The sequence below is a fragment of the Acomys minous genome, assembly GCF_964271855.1.
Source record: "Acomys minous genome assembly, chromosome: 13".
In the NCBI taxonomy this organism is placed as follows: Eukaryota; Metazoa; Chordata; class Mammalia; order Rodentia; family Muridae; genus Acomys; species Acomys minous.
The window spans coordinates 112,951,868-112,971,063 of NC_140495.1; the positions used below are offsets into that span (position 1 = coordinate 112,951,868).

Here is a 19,196-nt window from a genome sequence, read left to right on the forward strand (position 1 = left end):
TGCATCCTAGCATCTCCTGCAGCACTGTCTACTCCCTCTGACATGTGTCTGTGACTCTGTGCCCAAGTCAGGGGATATAATGCTTCTTTGGGGGTATAAAGGTTCACTTGCTTATCGACTGGAGAGGGGGAGACATTTATAATTTTAAGACAAAAACTGTATGGGCTTCTGTTCTTGATGGCCAAAAGAATTGCCTTTATAATCTTCTTTGAAGATGATTCCCACAAGACCAGCTGTGAATACACTAGGAACTTGCCAGTGCTGTTTGCTGCCCATGTTTTTTAAAATATATTTTATTAATTTATTCATATTACATCTCAATTGTTATCCTGTCCCTTGTATCCTCCCATTCCTCCCTCCCTCCCATTTTCCCCTTACTCCCCTCCCCTGTGACTGTGACTGAGCCAGAACCTGGAAACAGCCTAAGTGGCCCTCAGTAGAAGAATGGATAAAGAAATTGTGGTACATTTACACTATGGACTACTACTCAGCTATTGAAAACAAGGAATTCCTGAAATTTGTGGACAAATGGATTGAACTAGAAATGATCATAATGAGTGAGTTAACCCAGAAGCAGAAAGAGTCAAATGGTACATACTCACTTATATCTGGACACTAGCCCAAGGGGCATGTCCCATGAAAGTCTTCACTTATCAGGAAAGTGGGTGAGAGGGGAGGACATCCTATTGGGACTCTAGGGGAGAGAAGATTGGGGGGATGGGGAAATAGAAGGATCCTAGAAACCTACAAGAAGAACATTATGATGGGCAAAGCTTGGCCCAGGGGTCCTGCTCAAACTATGGCACCAGCCAAGGACAATATGGGCAGTAAACTTTGAACCCCTACCCAGATCTAGCCAGTGGACAGGACATTCTCCACAGTTGAGTGGAGAGTGGGGTCTGACTTTCACACAAACTCTGATGCTCCATATTTGACTACGTTCCCTGGATGGGGAGGCCTGGTGGTACTCAGAGGAAGGATAGCAGGCTACCAAGAGGAGACTTGATACCCTATGAACATATACAGGGGGAAGAGGTCCCCCTCAGTTGCTGCCCATATCTTAAACCATGTTTTTGCAGAGTCCTACATTTTGTACCTATGGAATTTGGAAACATTTTCCATCTCTATCTGATGAAAAGTCCTCCCAATGCATACTCCTCCCCTTCTCTGCTGCTTTTGTCTAGTGCTTGGTGTCAAGGTATATTGTATTCTTTTACCAACCTAAGGGCCAGTGTGTCTGGATTTCACCTCCTCCGTGCCTCCCTTTCACTTCTTCCTTCCCATACATGCTGCTTCAGACTCTAGGTGTCTGTGAGTCGCCATCTTTCCTGGATGGATTCACATGTAGTATTTGAGGCTCTGCATTGTAAATAGCCTTGAATGAGCTAATGCTGGTGTCCTTTCATTGTCACAACAAAGATGGACATCCACATTACTGAAAATAATTCCCCACACATACTGTTTTTTTTACTGATTTCCTTCATATACTTCAACCTGTAACATAACAGGTTAAATAAAGACAGAAGTATATATAAAAATCCAGCAGTGAAAGACATGCAAAATTGCAGCATGTGATAAAAAATATCCACTCTTCTCAGTATATTTTGGGTAGTAGTTATCTTTCACAAAACAATATTTCTTAATATGTTACTAAAATCTCTTAAGTAAATTATAATTTAATAATGTATTTATTTGTACTTTATATACATTGGTGTTTTGCCTGCATGTATGCCTGTGTAAGGGTGTCAGAAGAGCAGTCAGTGCTCTTAACCACTGAGCCATCTCTCCAGCACAAGTGAATTATCTTTTAAAGTTTTATTTCCAATGTGATAAACACTGATAGAGAAAACCCACAATTAGGAGTTCACCCTAATTCTTAAAGGAAGAGAGACTAAAACCTTAGCAAGACTTGGGGGAAACAATGTAACAATGAGCACTGGGTGCAGGTTAGGTGTCTGGCAGAAGGGCCCAGGGCACAGGCAGAGGTTCCTGAGATCTCCTTGGGTAGCTTAGCAAGAGGGATTCCTCACAATCCTGGAGTTTCCCTTCTTCATTTGTAAGCCAGATGAAGATCTTCTGCATGGACACTGATGACTAGACTCCAGTTTTCTTTCCCATTGGGTATCAGGTTCTTAGAGAAACACTGCAGTGGTTCCCTGTTATATAGTCACCACAAACCCACAGAGACGGGCTCTCACTAAATCCAGAGAATGGCGACTTCAGCACTCTTCACTGTGCACCTGCTGCTGGGGGCTTCTCTTGCCCTGACCCAGACCTTTAAAGGTGAGTGCTTGTCTTGAGGGGAGTATTAAACAAGGAGAGCACCTGGGAAGCCCACACAGCCAGACTCTTCCAGCTGGGCTGCCCACACCCGGATTCCCTTGAGCCCTGCATTGCCTGTTTCCCTTCCACCACCCGCCATAGGCCCCGTGGGAGGAAAGTCAAACCAGACATCAGCCCCTTGTTTCCTTCAGGTTCCCACTCTTTGCGGTACTTCGACATCGCGGTGTCAAGACCTGGCATAGAGGAGCCCCTCTACATAACTATTGGCTATGTCGACGACACAGAGATCATGCGTTTCACCACTGAGTCAGCAAATCCTAGGTTCGAGCCCCGGGTGCCCTGGATGGAGCAGTTGGGACAGAGGTACTGGGATGAGCAGACACGCGTTGGCATAGGTGCAGCACGGCAGATTCAAGGGTGCTTTCAAAAACTGCGAGGCTACTACAATCAGACCCAGAACAGTAAGTGCCTCTGAGCTCAGGTGACGGCCGGTCAAGCCTCTTCCCAACATCCCCAGGTGCAAGGTTCATGCTGAGGCTATGAGACCACAGAGAGCCTTAACCCAGAAGAGCTAAGTGGACCATGAGCCCTTTATGGTTCTTAGTTTAGGTCCAAATATGGTGGGGTGGGTAGGGAGGACTAAAGGACCAGGGCAAATGCATGGGACTGACTTGTGGGATGGGGCTAGGTTCTCACACCATCCAAAGGATGACCGGCTGCTACATTGGACCAGATGGGCACCTGCTTCATGCACACCGTCAGTTTGGCTATGATGGGCACGATTACCTCACCCTGAATGAAGATCTGAGCACCTGGACTGCAGCAGACATGGCTGCTGAGATCTCCAAGAAAGAGTGGGAGGCAGCTAATGTGGCTGTGCACTGGAGGGACTACTTGCAGGGCTCTTGTGTGGTGTGGCTCCTTAAATTCCTGGAAATGGGAAATGAGACTCTACTGCGTGCAGGTAAGAGGAGCAAAGAATTTACTCCTCCTAATTAACTGGAGCACATGTCTCCTGAGAAGGAAGGAAAATAGTAACAACTAGAATTCTATGTCTGTCTGTCTGTCTGTCTCTGACTTTGTCTGTCTTTGTTTCTCTCTGTTTGTTTCTGTCTCTATCTCATCTCTCTGTCTCTGTGTGTATCTCTCTCTCTCTCTCTCTCTCTCTCTCTCTCTCTCTCTCTCTCTACACACACACACACACACACACACACACACACACACACACACACCAGGAGAGGGAAGCGTGATCCTGAGTTTCCTTCCATCTGTAGTCTGTTGTGAACCATGGCCTGTCTCGGGTTAGATTCTCTGCCCACACTCGGTGGTATGGTACGGCTGCCATGATGTGGAGTTTCTCAGCCCCACTCAGTCAGGACAAGAGGTGTATTTTTCCTGTTAGCCTAGAATCTCCTACCCTAGGCTAGTTCACCCTGATTCTAGAACTTTTCAAGCAATCTATTTCCCCAGATGCCTGAGTAGTGGGTGATGGGTAGGTTTGCATACCCCCCACCCTATTTTCTGTCTGTTCCTAAACTGATTACAAGAATAGCACTTAGTCCTGAGAAAATTTCCAACTCTACCCTCTCAGATCCCCCCAAAGTACATGTGACCCATCATCCCAGACCTGAAGGAGACGCCATCCTGAGGTGCTGGGCCCTGGGCTTCTACCCTGCTGACATCACTCTGACCTGGCAGAGGGACGGGGAGGATCTGACCCAGGACATGGAGCTTGTGGAGACCAGGCCTGGAGGGGACGGAACCTTCTAGAAGTGGGCAGCTGTGGTGGTGCCTTCTGGAGAAGAGCAGAAATACGTGTGCCATGTGCAGCATGAGGGTCTGCCTGAGCCCATCACCGTGATATGGAGTAAGTAGGGTGTGGGCACATAATCTGTTGTCGGGGGAAGAACAAGCCCTTCTGGAGACCCTAAGCAGGGTCAAGGCTGAGATCTGGGTCAGGGTCCTACATCTTTCTTTCCTTTCCAGGCAGGCCTCCTCAGTCCTTCATCCCAATCATAATAGCTGCTGTTGGCCTTGTTCTCCTGGGAGCTTCAGTGGCTGCTGCTGTAATGTGGAAGAAGAGCTCAGGTAGGGAAGGGGGAAGCCTGAGTTTTCTTTCCCACCGAGGGACTCCAAGCCCCAGACAGTTTTCTCGGCCTCCTTACTGGGAAGAGTGCGGCCCATTATTCCCAAAGGCATCATTCTGAATGTCATAGTCACAAATATTTAAATCCCCAAGGATCAAAATCCCCCAAATCAATATGTTTTTAATTTAGCTAAAAACATTAAGCTATATTTAAAGGGATAGTTATTTTAAAAAAATAGAAATAAAAGCATGACAGAACAGGGGCCTCATTATTCAATAAAATCAGTACTAGCATAAACATTTGCATGTGTGTGGACTCAAACACACTAATAAAAGTCACACTCATGTGGCATTGAAATCATATGAACCATATTCACAAAGGCCTAGGTGGACAAACAAAATGTGTAAACACATATCCCTATGGCTGTCAGTTGTGTGCAAGGAGCGTTATACCTGAAGTTGTCTGAACTACTGGGACAGACAATATAAGTCTTCTGGGAAATTTAATCAAAATCCATAGTGGAGTACCACCACCAATATCCAGTCACCAAAGACCAAAGGTCTTGATAAATTTTATCTTATACAGATGCAGACATACAGAAAGGCCATCTCCACATATTGACGACGTTTCCGTCTTTCATATTGTACCATGCTCACAAAGTTCACACTTAATGCATCTTCATAGACTCAATTTTGCCAGATATGTAAACTGGATTAGAACCCTTAGGAAAAAAATCTTTACACAATTTGAACCTCCATTGTTAGAAATAATGCAAGAATGGAATAAATAATCCTTATTTATGTAATGCTAAGGATTTTAAATAAAACTGAAACAACTAAAATTGATGTGGGGAGGAAAAAGGTATCACAGGGCTAGATCAGGGATGGTTCATAGAGCTGGTGGGCTTTAGTAACTGTCAATTATACTTTGAAGGATTACGTCATAATGTGTGTGAATCTGTGTAAGAAAACTGTGAACTATGGATGAAGCAGACAGAGTGAAGAATGCTCTTCCCACAAAGTGGCCTTCTAAAAAGAATTGCACAAACTATGATAAATGAATGTACTTCAAAGCAAGAGCATGAGGAAAATGCCCTGGCATCTCCAATTATCTCTGCGGGAAAGAGAAAGGCCTGGGAGGAATGTTCATGGTTCCTTTCGCATGGTCAAAGATGATTAGACAAAACATTATGTGTATTCCCTCACTGTATTTGTATGTGTTTAAGGTAACTGTAAACATCCCATCATGTTTTGCTTGCTTTGATAATAAAAATAAGAAATGCTGTCTTTGCACTACTCTTGAGTGTAAACACCCAGTCCTGGTTCCCCACACAGGGGAACGCAATACCCTTTGGCCCTCAGGGACTTATCCTTGATGACCATGAACAATAGTGAATCAATCTAAATGAAAAGCAGCTCTTTCTTCCTTGCTCTTGCTGTCCTTAGAGAATATGTGCACATTTGCTTCCATGTGTTACTGCTGAGTTTCAAGTTGTGTACATGAATAACAGACCCTGAGCTGAGCATTTCCTTTACGCTTGCCAGTCTGCTGTGCCACACTTCTCCATATGCAGAAGCCCATTCTACATGCACTTGTGCAACTACGTGCACCACAAGTTGGCATAAAGAGATGTGGAGGGGGCAACATAGCTCCATATGTTCTTTCATACCCTCTGTTTTAGTTAGGGTTGTACAGCTATGAGAAAACACCGTGACCAAAAGCAACCTGGGGAGGAAAGGGTTTATTTCATTCACACTTCCAATAACAGTTCGTCATTGAAAGCAGTTAGGGCAGAAACTCACACAGGACAGGTAAAAGATGATACACAAGCCATGGAGCAGCGCTGCTTACTGACATGTTGACTTGCTCAGTCAGCACCTAGGACTGGGCCATTCCCTCTCAACCACTAAGAAAATGCTCTATATAGAGAGGGAGGTAATCCCCCTCAGGAACAGTCATAGGGGAAGGAATAAGGGGAAAATGAGAGGGAGGGAAGAATGGGAGGATACCAGGGATGGGATAACCTTTGAGATGTAACAAGAATAAATTAATAAAAAATTAAAAAAAAAAAAGAAAATGCTCTACAGGTTTGCCTACAGCTAGACCTCAACTGAAGGTCTCTCCTCTCAAATGACTCTAGAGTGCATCAAGTTCACACACACACACACACACACACACACACACACACACACACCTGACTAGCCAAGTGTGGGAGCCCATATCAGAAATCCTGTGCTTAGGCTGTATGCTGTGACCTTCGAGTTGCTGACCTTTACCTCACCACAAGGTCTTGTGTTCCAGGCTATCCTTGGACAATTTACCTTTGAAAGAGTAGGGAAATCCCAACTTGGAACCACCCAGAGGATCTAGGAAGTTCTACAGGGAGCGATTTAGGCTATTGCATTCTTGCCTGGGGGCTAGGGTGAGTGAGATAAGAACAGATCCTATTGACCTTGCCCTATATATGTTCCTGCTCGTCGTCAATAAAGTGAATCTTGATCAGAAATTTCCTGACTTGATTCGTTATTTCTCACGTCTCTGTATCCTACTTTCAATCCCTACTCCCTCTTTCAGGTGAACCCTGATTCAATTTTTCCCACGGGCTGGGACCCGACAGCCAAGACATCCTCAATGCACAGATTTGTTTGCCAACAAACCACAGACATCTCAGTTCCTTCAGACACATGAAGTTCTAAATCCTTTACGATGTTCACTATTGGGCCTGGAGAGCAGGCTCTGTGGTTAAAGAGTGCTGACTGCTCTTGCAGAGGTCTGTGGTTTGTTTCCCAGTACCCACATTAGGAGGTTCACACACACATTTTTCTGTTATGATAGAGTGCCTGTACAGGTCACTTCAGGTCACACAACACACACACACACACACACACACACACACACACACACACTAAATGTTCAGTATTAGAGTCTGTGGTACTCAGTGCAGCCTTTAGGAATTATGATCAGCACAGACTGAGATGTAATGACTACATCACATGCATGTGCAAACTTGGACCTCTGTGCAGACACTCCATCACAAATAACACAGGAAATGCAGGACAGATTCGTTGCTATGTGTGTTGTGATCCTGGTTCCCAGCAGACAGCGGTCAGAGGAGAAGGCCCCTCCGAAGCAGGCTCCAGAAGAGCAGTTGCACATCACTCCACTTACTTCTTCATTCTTCCTTGGGATCTGCAGTCAGAATTCTCAGGTTCCCTGGTGTCAGGACTAGGGTTATTATTTTTTTTCTACATCCTAATGGCCCTGCTGCTTCCCTGGCCTTTCATGGGTTGTTTTCTTCCTACATTCAGAAGAAAACAGAGCTATGCTTAGGATGTCAGTGCTATGGTGGAGGGTGGGGGGATGTGCACGGAGGAGCTCAGCCAGCTGATAATTCTTCCTTTAGCCCCACCCCCTTGGACCAGGTCTTGTGTTCCACCTCTGGCTCTTGAAGGCTCTGATGCATTTCTCATAGGGTAGAGGATATGACGTGAAAGGAGGGTGGAGCAGAGAACAGACTCCCGGTTTGTGGCATGGGGACTCAAGTGGCATTGAGAGTTTGTAACAGTCTACTCAAAATATCACCAATCACAGTGACTGACCTGAGTTACTTTCTAATTATTTTCTCCACAGCATAAAGTCATGCTGTGTGTTATACACAGCCACACTGAGTTTGTTTGGATCGCTTATCCTAGGTATGATGCTTGCAAGAACTCCTAACTTCTCTTTATGTAACCAGTTACAATTTGACTGTGTTCAAGTGTCTGTCTACTGTAGTACCATGTCAGAAAATAAGGAGCCCAGCCCAGGCTAGAGCACCAAACCCCATCTCAACACTGACCTACCACCCACTCCCGTCCCAGCAAATGCAGGGCTGGGAAGTCTCCATGTCCTACGAGCTTTGGCATTCCCTGAGTTGCGGCTTCTTGCTTCCCTATGGGATGTTGCCAGGCATGGTGGTACTCACCGTTAACCTCAGCACTCAGGAAGCAGAGGCAGGCAGATATTTGTGAGTCTGAGAGCAGCCTGGGCTATATAGCAAGCTCTGGACCTACAAAAGCTACATAGTGAGACCTTGTTTTAAAAATAAAAACAGCTGTAGGTATGGGTTTGCTTTTTAACTTCTGGATATAAGGTGGGGTGTATAGATTCATTGAAAGAGGCGGCTATTCACAAAACCTGACAAGGAATAAAATCTGAAGATATCCAAGACCCATGTGTTTGATGTATTGAGTGTGTTACAGATTTGATGAGAAAAGAGTAAGGCTGCAGAATGTGGCTGGGCGTGGTCAGTGCTCTGTCTTCTGTGGTTTTGGATGTAGTTGTAGTGGATGTGCCCATGTTTTTGTTTTGATTCCAAGTGTGGGATGGGGAAGAGACTCGTGAGAGAACAGGTGCTGTTTATCCATTAGATGAACCACCTCATGTGGGGGCTTGGTTTTTGCCAGCTAAAAGTACAGACTCTGAGAGGACATACGCCCAAAACATGAGGGTGGCCTTTTTTTGGTCTTGGTATTGTTTGACTGTTCATCCCTCCACTTCAGGACGCTCCTAGAGAGACTGCTCCAAAGAACACTTTGGGGCTCCAGGTTCTGGCTGCTGCTCTGGGCTTTGGCTGCTGTTCCAGGTTCCAGCAGCAACTTTGGTGGAATTGCTGGTCTGCTGAAATCATGCCTACTACACCAGGGAAATCGCTCCAAGGAACAGAGTATAAAAAAAGGTCTACCTCTCCTGTTCCCATAAACCTCCTTTCTCTCTTATCTAGGGTATGTGGGCTGGAAAGAGGTGTAAGAATTAAGGAACTCCAAATAAAGTAGGTTTGGAAAAGGTCGAAGCCTACATGTAGTCATCCTTAACCAGGCCACTCTCACCTCCTCTGTCCTTGACCATCAGGACAGTGAAACTGGAAGGAAAAGAGCAACTCAAGTGGGAGCTAGAGGGACATTTATTGGTGCTTAAGAGAAAATGCCAGAGCAGGCAAGTTGCAAATTTCACAGCTGCAAGGAAGGAAGGAAGGAAGGAAGGAAGGAAGGAAGGAAGGAAGAACAAGGAGAAGCAAAGAAACAAAAGCCATGTTGCTTGAGATAAAGCAGCACAAATGTCATAGTTACAGAGTTTACAGGCACACGCAGGCTCTGGACAGCATTCAAACGAAAACAGCTGAAGAGAAGAAAAATAAATGGTTACATTTTTTTGAATGAGGAGTCAGAAAGGTAGCAAACCCAGCCCAGTCTCATGGAGGACTAGCCTAGGCTTAAGAAACTATACTAATGGGCATGAATTCTGGAAAAGAAAAATACATTATCTTAAGAGAAAACACCTTCTTAGGGTTAGTCCCTAGCCAAGTTCTTAACCAGCCGCACTAGACTAACCATTAAGGAAGGAAAGTAGGGCATGTCTTTACCCACGAGTAGATTCCATTCTTACAGTACCACCTGCTGTCTTTGTATGCCTGGCATATGTCATTTCACATTAATCTCCAGCTCTGTCTATGTCCTTATAATGATACGTTTCTTCCTCCTTTCCATTGAATGGCTTTCCTTTGTTTAGAGAAAGACTCACAGAACTCATAAAAGTGTTACACTTGTTATTTTAGTTTATCATAGACAAGGATACACGTTAGAGCTGGTGGAAAGGATGCAGAGAAACTTCTGTGAGCTTCTCAAGGTGCACAACCCTTCCAATCACCAATGTTCGAGCATTGGACCTCACCTTGATATTGAGTTTCTACTGAGACTTCCTTACATAGCTTCATTTAGACTTTTGGCCTCATAGATGAACTTAATTTTTAATCTCCCTCACTAAAGAATCTAGCTGCTGTCACCAAGTCCCAATCCCCAGATCTAATCATATAATCTTTCTGTAATAACTAATGGCCCATCTGAGGTTGCTTGGAGCCTACCTTAAAGCCCGTTGTGAATATAAACTCAGGTGTGAACCAAATGACCCATGAGTTACTAAAACACTTAAGGTTTTTGAAGCTCTATTCCAAGAACCCCGGGCAAAGACCAGACAAGTTATCTAATATATCAAAAATCTGGTCTCATCTCTCAGTCACTTCTGCCTTCTTTCATATTTCCACAGTACTTAATTATCCTGGTATATGTACTGTGGATATTGTGAAACCCCTTTGACATACTAAAATACATATTTTAAAATACTATAGAGTTAAAAATATACTATAGAGTTGTTTTTTTTAATTCCCATGTGACTCGAACTTCCTGTCTTGCCTGAAATGTTCATAACTCCTGAGATAGAGGGAAAATCAAGTTAAGGCATCATTTACTAGATTGAAGTCCCTTCATGTACATAAGATATGATGTACATTGCCATCTTCTATAATTGCCTTTAAACAACCTCTTCCCAAAGATCTTTTTCAGAGCCAACATCACCTCTTTGTTTCTAAGAGTATATATCAGTGGGTTCAGCACGGGGGTAACCACGCTATAGATGATAGCCACCATCCGATCCTCACTCATGGAGGAGGCTGACGCTGTAGCAGGGCGGATGTATGTGAAGCCAACCGGCCCATAAAAAAGACAAACCCCATAAAGTGGGAGGTGCAAGTGGACAGAGCCTTCTTAAGCATTCTGCAGGACTGGTTCTTGAGCAGAAGAAAGGCAATGATGTAGAAATAGGAAAGGAGTGTGAGGAGAAAGGCGCCCATAGATATACTGCCTGTAACAATGGAAAGAAGGCACTGGTTTAGCGCTGTGTTGCCACAGGCCACTTCTAAGAGGGGCCTGACATCACAGAAGAAGTGACTGAGTTTGTGAGAATGGCAAAAGTTCAAATGAGCAGTCATAACAGAATGCATCAGAGCGTAGAGGAAGCTGGTGAGCCAGGTCATGGCTGACAACAGGACGCACAACTGAGGACTCATGATAGCAGAGTAGCGGAGTGGGCTACAGATGGCCACAAAACGGTCAAAGGCCATCACAGCCAGCAAGATGGCCTCCGTGCTTCCCAGGAAGTGGAAGAAGTGTAGCTGAGTGATACAGCCTAGGAAAGATATGGCCCTGTGTCTGGAGAGAAGGTTGATGAGAACCTTGGGAAGAGTCACCGAAGAGTAACAAATATCCAGGCAGGAAAGGTTTCCTAGGAAGAAGTACATAGGGGAGTGGAGGCTTCTCTCCAAAGTGATGGTCATTAATATCACTCCGTTTCCAACCAAACTCAGCAAGTAAATGGTTAAAAACACCACAAAAAAGATGGGCTGCAGCTCTTGAACACTGGTTAGGCCAAGCAAGAGGAACTCATCCACTGAAGAGGCGTTCTCCATCACTAAAGGAAAACAAGGAAAACAATGGATTGTGTTTCCTGAATTTAAAACATTACTCTGTGGCAACTAAGTGAAGACTGAGCTGACTCTATGGAGGAGGGTGAGCTCCTGCGTCTTTATCTAGGGGTCGTGGGCTCATTTACTTACAGTGGACTTAGGGATGAATTCTGCTCTGGTGAGATGGTGTCCGACTAATCAGTGAATCATGTTAGGACTAAACCAGATTAATAAGGGTGCTTTTTACAGGATCTTACCATAACCTCATACACAGCACTAGGATCAAGGGTTGCACCTGTTGAAAGCACACAAAATAAGGGAGTAATTGTTTGCTTTCTGTTTTAGGTCCGGAGAATCTATGGCCTAGTGAGAATTGCTTTACTTCTCCTGAACCCAGTCAACATGGAATCCCTACACCCTCCTTGGCCACCTGCATCTTTCATGAGACAAAAGGGGAATTTTAAGTTTGAGGCCACCATAGGCTACAATCTGAGACCATGTTTCAATAGAAGGAGAAAGAGAAATAAGCAGGAGAAGACAACAGAAAGTATAGGGAGGGGGGAGGGAGAGCATACAAACTTCAAATATCTTGTGAGTAAAGGAAAAGTAGAGCAATTTGCATCACAAGACTGCAGCACAGCTCTGAGTATAGCTAAGAAAACCTCGAAATACTGAGGGGTCTACCAATATGACAACACCCCATTTTCAGCTCAGGAACGTACCTCACAGAGAGATTTTTCTTGAGAGGAGGGGAGCTGGCAGGAAAAAGACAACATAAACACTGAGGGTGAAGAAAAGAAGCACAGAGTGAGAACTAAGGGTACTGCTATTTGAGGGGGGGAAAGCAACAACAGGCTTGACAGAAGGAACACCCCTTGGGCTGTGCTGAGGCACTGGGAAAAGAAAATGGTCTATTTCCCCCTACCACTCACAGGAAGAGTCTCTTCTAGCTAGTGGTCCAAAATATCAGAATTCAATACAAACTCCCAGTAAATAGCTTTAAGAGTTTAAAAAAAAAATGAAGAATATGTAGTCAAATCTACAATCAGATGTTTTAACACACTTCTCTATACAACCAGCCAAAAAGTATGTAAGACTATGAACATCTGAACATCGTAACAATTTGGTTAACACATGTAAAGCACTGAACAAAGGAATTCATAATATTGTTGTCCCAGCTGCAAACTCAACCATCTTGCTCCCATTGCTCATCCCAAGCTTGTGAAGCAGATTTGAAGCTACATGGCCAAGGGTCACAGGCTCTGCCAACCAAAGCCCAAGGTTCAAACCAAGTCTGAGGCCGCAGCTCCAGCTAAGGCCCAGGCTTCAGCCCCAACTCAGGCTCCCAATAGTGCCCAGGTCCCTGTGAATGCCCCATAGAAAAGACATCTGCCAATGCAATGACAGATGGACAGGTGTGACACACCCACCTACACACTATTTACAGATTATCAGTGTCCTATGCTGTTTCTATAAATAAACCCGAAGAAAGATCTGTTTTTTTTTTTAAGGAGAGAAGGGGAGATAGGAAGAGAGAGAAAATTATCGCTGTCTGTGTTGACTCACTGATCGTGTAAAAATTTCCATATTTGCTTCTAATGTTAACTAATCTGAATATGCCATGCCAGACAACAAAATGCCAAAACAACTACTGCTCTGTTGCTGAAGTCACTTACATAATCCAGGGCATAGGTTGTTTGTGTTCTGATGTGTTATTTTCATCTACTGTGATGTTTTTTAAGTTTAGCACCACAGCCAGGGGAATATTATGGATAAATTATAGACGTGAACTATTATAAAAGGTAAATACATGGTCTGTTTACAAACACTTGACAGGTAATATTAAGCTGTTAGTGAACCCACTAAGTGCACAAAGGGAGGGAAAAATAATAGGTGTTGTTCTGGATGCCAGTGTTACAGTATTGTAAAGACAGAAAACACTTTTGCTTCTTTCTAGAACTTGCATTTAAGTTGAAGCTGTATAGTAAGATGCAGTACACCAAATTAAGATACATTCTATTCATAACAACAGAGCAGGGAAAGGCAACAGTGTGTGTGTGTGCGCGTGCGTGTGTGTGTGTGTGTGTGGTATTGTGTAGTGTGTGTATATAGTGTGTGTAGTGTGTGTGTATGCGTGTGTGTACTGTGTGTATAGTGTGTGTGTGTAGTGTGTGTGGTGTGTGTGTATAGTGTGTGTAGTGTGTGTATAGTGTGTGTGTGTAGTGTATATAGTGTGTGTAGTGTGTGTATGTATAGTGTGTATGCATGTGTGTGTGTAGTGTGTGGTGTGTGTGGTGTGTGTGTGTAGTGTGTGTGTATGTGTGTGTGGTGTGTGTGTAGTGTGTGTGTATGTGTGTGTGGTGTGTGTGTATAGTGTGTATAGTGTGTGGTGTGTGTGTGTAGTGTGTGTGTATGTGTGTGTGGTGTGTGTGTATAGTGTGTATAGTGTGTGTGTGGTGTGTGTGTGTAGTGTGCATAGTGTGTGTGGTGTGTGTGTGTAGTGTGTGTGTATGTGTGTGTGGTGTGTGTGTAGTGTGTGTGTGCGTGTGTGGTGTGTAGTGTGCGTGTGTGCATATGTGTGCGCGCGTGTGCGTGTGTGTGCATGTGTGTGTGTGTGTGTGTGTGTGTGTGTGTGTCTTCACATGAAGTAGTCAGAAAACACAGAATTTAGGATTAAGACCTGGAAGAGATGATGAAATTATCCATGTAGATTTATCAAGTGTAAGAACATTCGCCCCAGTAGAGAACTGATACTGACTTGGAGCTCAGTGTGGTTAAGACAAGAAGTTGAAGGGCGGAGAGGGATGTGAAAGGAAAGAGGGAGAAGGTGGTGTTGGGTCTTCTAGGTCACCACAGTGCTGTGGCGAAGAAGACTAATGTGGGTCTATACTTAGAAGAGTACGTGACTGTAGAATTAGTGAAATTTCTAGTTTATACCTTTCAAGTTATTGCTCTTGAGAGAAAGAGGTATGCAGAAATAATCTCTCTTTCAAAGATTGCACAGTATAGAGCATGACTCACTCCGAATCTCAATGTTCTTGAATGAGATAAGTGGACTAAAGCCTGTGCATACTCAACCCACTTCTCCATTTTAACACTCTAGTCTTGCACAGTTTCCCCCTTCTTGTTTTAAACAAATGATTTTATATTTTGAATATATTTTATGTTATTTTAATTTTACAAAATTAAAAAGTGTTCTAAAAGAAATACATTCCCTGTACCCTAGTCCACTTGCCATCCAGGCCCCTTTACTGAGATCATGACTGGTAGTGGTTGCTCCTGGTGTGCTCAGAGGGACTGTCCACCCACAAATAAGATCCAGTGAGAAACTCAGCACGTTGATCACCTCGTACTGGGTCTTGATTTTAAGCATCCTGGAATTCTGAACGTATGCCCTTATGTTTATGTCTCCATGTATGCATATCTAAAAGCAGGTAGGATTTCTAAATTTTTCTGAGTTTATCTGGCAGTTAAGTCTTATTTTGAGCATATTTATATATGCATATGTACTTAAATTCTAATACTATTTTATTTTATAAATGTAATAATTTAGTCGTGGTTTGGGGTATTTAGATTATTTCCATTCACTTGTGTTTAAAATGGTCAAATGAGCATAATGGTATAATATGTAATCTTCAACATGTTGAGGAACTTGCCCAGGTAAGGTGTAATTATAATGCATGCAATTGAAAACTTTCAATGCTAATAGAATTGACAATTTATCTTCATATAAATAGTACAAAATTCCATCATGACAAATTCTTATTTAGATATCCTCAAAGAAATATAATTTTTCTGTTAACATGCTGATGCTACAGTCCTAACCGTAATCTTTGCAACGTGCCATTATGGCTAAACAATGCAGAAATGCTGTGTAACAAATATGACAGAGGGCACAGCCAGATGATTAAACTGTTGCAATTCACCAGTCCAGTGATCACCCAGCTGTCCTTGCACTCATCCATTCTGTGTCTGTCTTTACTTCTTTGCAATTTCATTGTGTGTCCCTAAATTTAGCACTCCATGGAAAATACAGAATAGTGTGCTCACCACAGGGCCAGTCATTATTCCCTTTTATGTCCACAGCCACACTGCTGCCCCTCTTACACCTCATTCCACAATGTTGGAAACGTCTTATCTGCTCTCAGCTTCTAAAAACGCACTACACAAGCACAAACCCTGAGTGTAAATCCTCCTGGGGGAGGCTAAAGCTAAACATCTTCCCCAGGTTTTGGATTGTTCATGCCTTCCTTGTAGTGGGTTTTGGCTTTAAAAGACAAGAGTTTCACTATGTAGCCCAGGCTGGCCTGGAACTCATGGCAATCCTCCTGCCTCAGCCTCTCAAATGCTGGGATTGCAAGTATGAGGCACCACATCCAGTTTGTTCATTCCTGTTATTGCAGAATTGTTTTCTCTAACTTATAATACAATTTGATGTGCTATTCAGTCACTAAAGGACTTCTGTTATGTTTTGAGTTTATATATATATAATTTATTCACATTACATCCGGATTGTAATCCCCTTGCTCTTATCTTCCTATTCCCACCCTCCCTCCCTCTTGCGCCCTATTCCCCTCCCTTAGACCTCTGACGGGGGGGGGGGGCACCTCCTCCCCTCCCCTCTGACCACAGGTCAGGTCTCCTCTAATAGCCTGCATCCCCCTCCTGTGCTGTTCCCACTGCTAAGGGCCAGTGAACAAATCAAGGGCACCAAAGCTCTTGTCAAAGGCAGTCCTCAGTCTCCCTGCACGTCCCCATTTGGAGAATGAGCTGTTCATTGGCTATATCTGAACAGGGGGTCTAGACCCTCTGCTTGTAATGTCCTCAGTTGGTGCATCAGTTTGTTCAGGGCCCCTGGGTCCAAATCTACCAGCTTTGAGTTTTTGTGTTTTGTTTTGTTTTGTTTTATAAATGACTATTCTATAAACATCACTGTATAAGATTTTCATTTTACTGAGGGAAAGGCTGAGGTGTTTAAGGGACTACAGTGCAACTGCAGCTATAAATTCTTATTGGCAAATACATGATATTGTGTTTGTTAATGCTTCATTGATTTGTTTTCTACATTTTTAACATTGGTTGTACCAGCAAATAGACTGCCTCTTGAGTTGGTAACATATGTCTGGTCAACACAGGCAGCAGAGATGTCTGCCATTGGCACAGGCCTAGGAGATCATATTTACCTTTTATAAGAGTTTGCATCATCTTCTTTGAGGCAGGCTGGGTGTTGCCAGGACTTAACTTGTCTTGTTGTCAAAGAATCTTTAGAATAATAAAAACATCTTTAAATGGCATATTCTGTAGGTCTCTGAGGCTTTTGAAGACCATATTTAACTATTTTACCTTATATATCTATAGAATTATATCTATCTGTTAGACCTAGGATATATATTATTGTGATAAAATTAGACTAATATTTGCCATGATCATTAAATGACATCTTCACTTAAATTTAACTCCACATTATCTTAGCCAAGGAAACAGGAAGCTATAATGTTATCTTAATTTACTGTCATCTTCTCTTTTTCTTGAGACTCTTAAATTTCTTTCAATGAAAGCACAAAACCAAATGTAATTAAATATTATTATTATTAATGTATCCTATAGAATATTTTCTGTTTCAGAGATGTAAAAATAGAAGACCAATGGGCATCTAGGGAAACACAGTGATATATGAAGAAGAATGAGATGGAAGAATGTACAAAAAGCAATTCTGCTATATAAAACAAAGCCTTTTGAATTAATCAGTGTATGAATTTGCAAGTAAATTATAGCATGGACAAATATCCTTTAGAGCAGTGGCTCTTTTTATTTTAATTTTATTTTGTATTAAAATTTTTACATATACATTTATATTATTGCACACACATAAAATAAGCTACCTACAACAAGAAGAACCATGAAACAATCAGGAATTATATAAATGTTACATTCATAGTGTTTTAGCTATTTGTATTTGGCAGCCTTGAAGAAAACATCTTTTCTATATTCATGAGTCTAAAAAATTCTGAATGTAAATCAATATCTAATATGTCTCATCATCATCTATCTAGACCTAAAAACATCTTAACCCCTAAACACTAAGCTTAATTGTAAAACTAAACTCTCAGGTCTTCAACCCCATGAGAGACTTGAGAAGGAATAAAATTAATTATCTGAGTGAATCTGGAGTGCAGGTTAGCAGCTTCCCAGATGAGAAGATGACAGAGACAGTTTGCTACCTGAACAGTCACCCAAAGCTCTCTATAATGTTGAAGCATCATCTTCAGCCTTCTGGCCCAATATATCTGACTGACATGTTTGTGAGGCAGGAACTATTGAGGACTTGCTTACCCTGTCTTGGCAGAGTTTGGTCATAGAATCTTCCTGCATCCAAGCTTGCCTGTTTTTAGACAGAAGTTTGTCTATGGCAGAAATGAGGACATTTTGCCAAGTGGCTGGTTTTTCACATTTGAAACCAACTCCGTAAGGAGATCCTTTGATGCTCATCATCTTCTTTGAGACAGGCTGAGTATTTCCAGAAGTTAACCTGTCTCATTGTAAATGAATCTTTAAAACTATAAAAATATCTTTAAATGCCATATTATGTATGTCTCTGAGGTTTTTGAAGACCTTCTATATTTTACCTTATCTTTCTATAGAATCATATCTATCTGTTACATCTAGGATGTATATTTTTGTGATAAAAGTAGAATAGTAATTGATTTGACCATGATTTGATCGACTATTTGAGGACTAGGGGAGGGAGGGAAGGGGGTGAGGGAGGGAGGACGGATCGGGAGGGGATGAGGGAAGGTGACACAATTGGGATGTGGACAATTCAGCCTGCAGAACAAGCAGGCAGTTTGTATTGATAATCCCACTACATGGTAACAGCTCTGAGACTGGCTGAGACATGAATGTCTAGGCACAGACAGTGATCCTTGTTGGCTACAGAACCCCTGTGAATTATTGTTAGATGCCATTATTCATATGGCATGAATGAAGATTTACAGATGTCTTTTTTTCTGTTCACACAAAGAGCAGAGAACCAGCCTTAGTTGTTTTGTGCATCACACACACCATATACGTTTATAAATGTAGGACTGCATAAAGCTTGTGAGAAATTATGTTTTCAGAACAAAAGAACCAGACTTTGAAGCTGGATCAGACCTGACAGGATTCATTCCTCTCAGCATGCTGGACGCTGGCATCCTACATCATCCATGTTCCAGCTCCAGGCACCTCAGTTGCTGTTCTCCATCAGAACAGCACAGCTCCCAAGACAGCTTCAGAGAAAGTTTCTGTTCCCAATTGGTCCAGCATTTCAGGTCATACAAAGGACTCCTATTAAGCCTAGAGGTTATCAACATTTAGAATCTGGGCCACAAATGCTATTCCTAGCTTGTTTAATCATTTTTACCAATTTTATTTGGCCCCCTACAAAGGTATTATTTGTCCCGAATAAGCCAGAAGAAATCTTAAGAGAATGACACTCTATTTCCTTTAAAGGGGTTGGGTAGGTTTTTGGTTGCTCTTTTGGGCAATAGATGTTTATTTTCATTGGGAGT

The 19,196-nt window shown here is 42.8% G+C and overlaps 2 protein-coding genes across 2 annotated transcripts; one reads left to right on the top strand and one right to left on the bottom strand.

Moving 5' to 3' along the window:
* Positions 1–2,137: 2,137 nt before the first annotated feature.
* LOC311581848 (saoe class I histocompatibility antigen, A alpha chain-like) lies at positions 2,138–5,754 on the top strand. Its single transcript, XM_084754365.1, is given in 7 exon segments — positions 2,138–2,283; positions 2,475–2,744; positions 2,972–3,247; positions 3,875–4,050; positions 4,054–4,150; positions 4,270–4,371; positions 5,304–5,754. Coding segments are annotated over 7 exon segments (1,026 nt in total). The 5' UTR covers positions 2,138–2,210; the 3' UTR covers positions 5,336–5,754.
* A 4,891-nt stretch (positions 5,755–10,645) lies between these two features.
* Positions 10,646–11,649, bottom strand: LOC311581849 (olfactory receptor 12D3-like; the record flags this gene model as incomplete). Its single annotated transcript, XM_084754366.1, is given in 2 exon segments — positions 10,646–10,914; positions 10,917–11,649. Coding segments are annotated over 2 exon segments (1,002 nt in total).
* Positions 11,650–19,196: the final 7,547 nt, after the last annotated feature.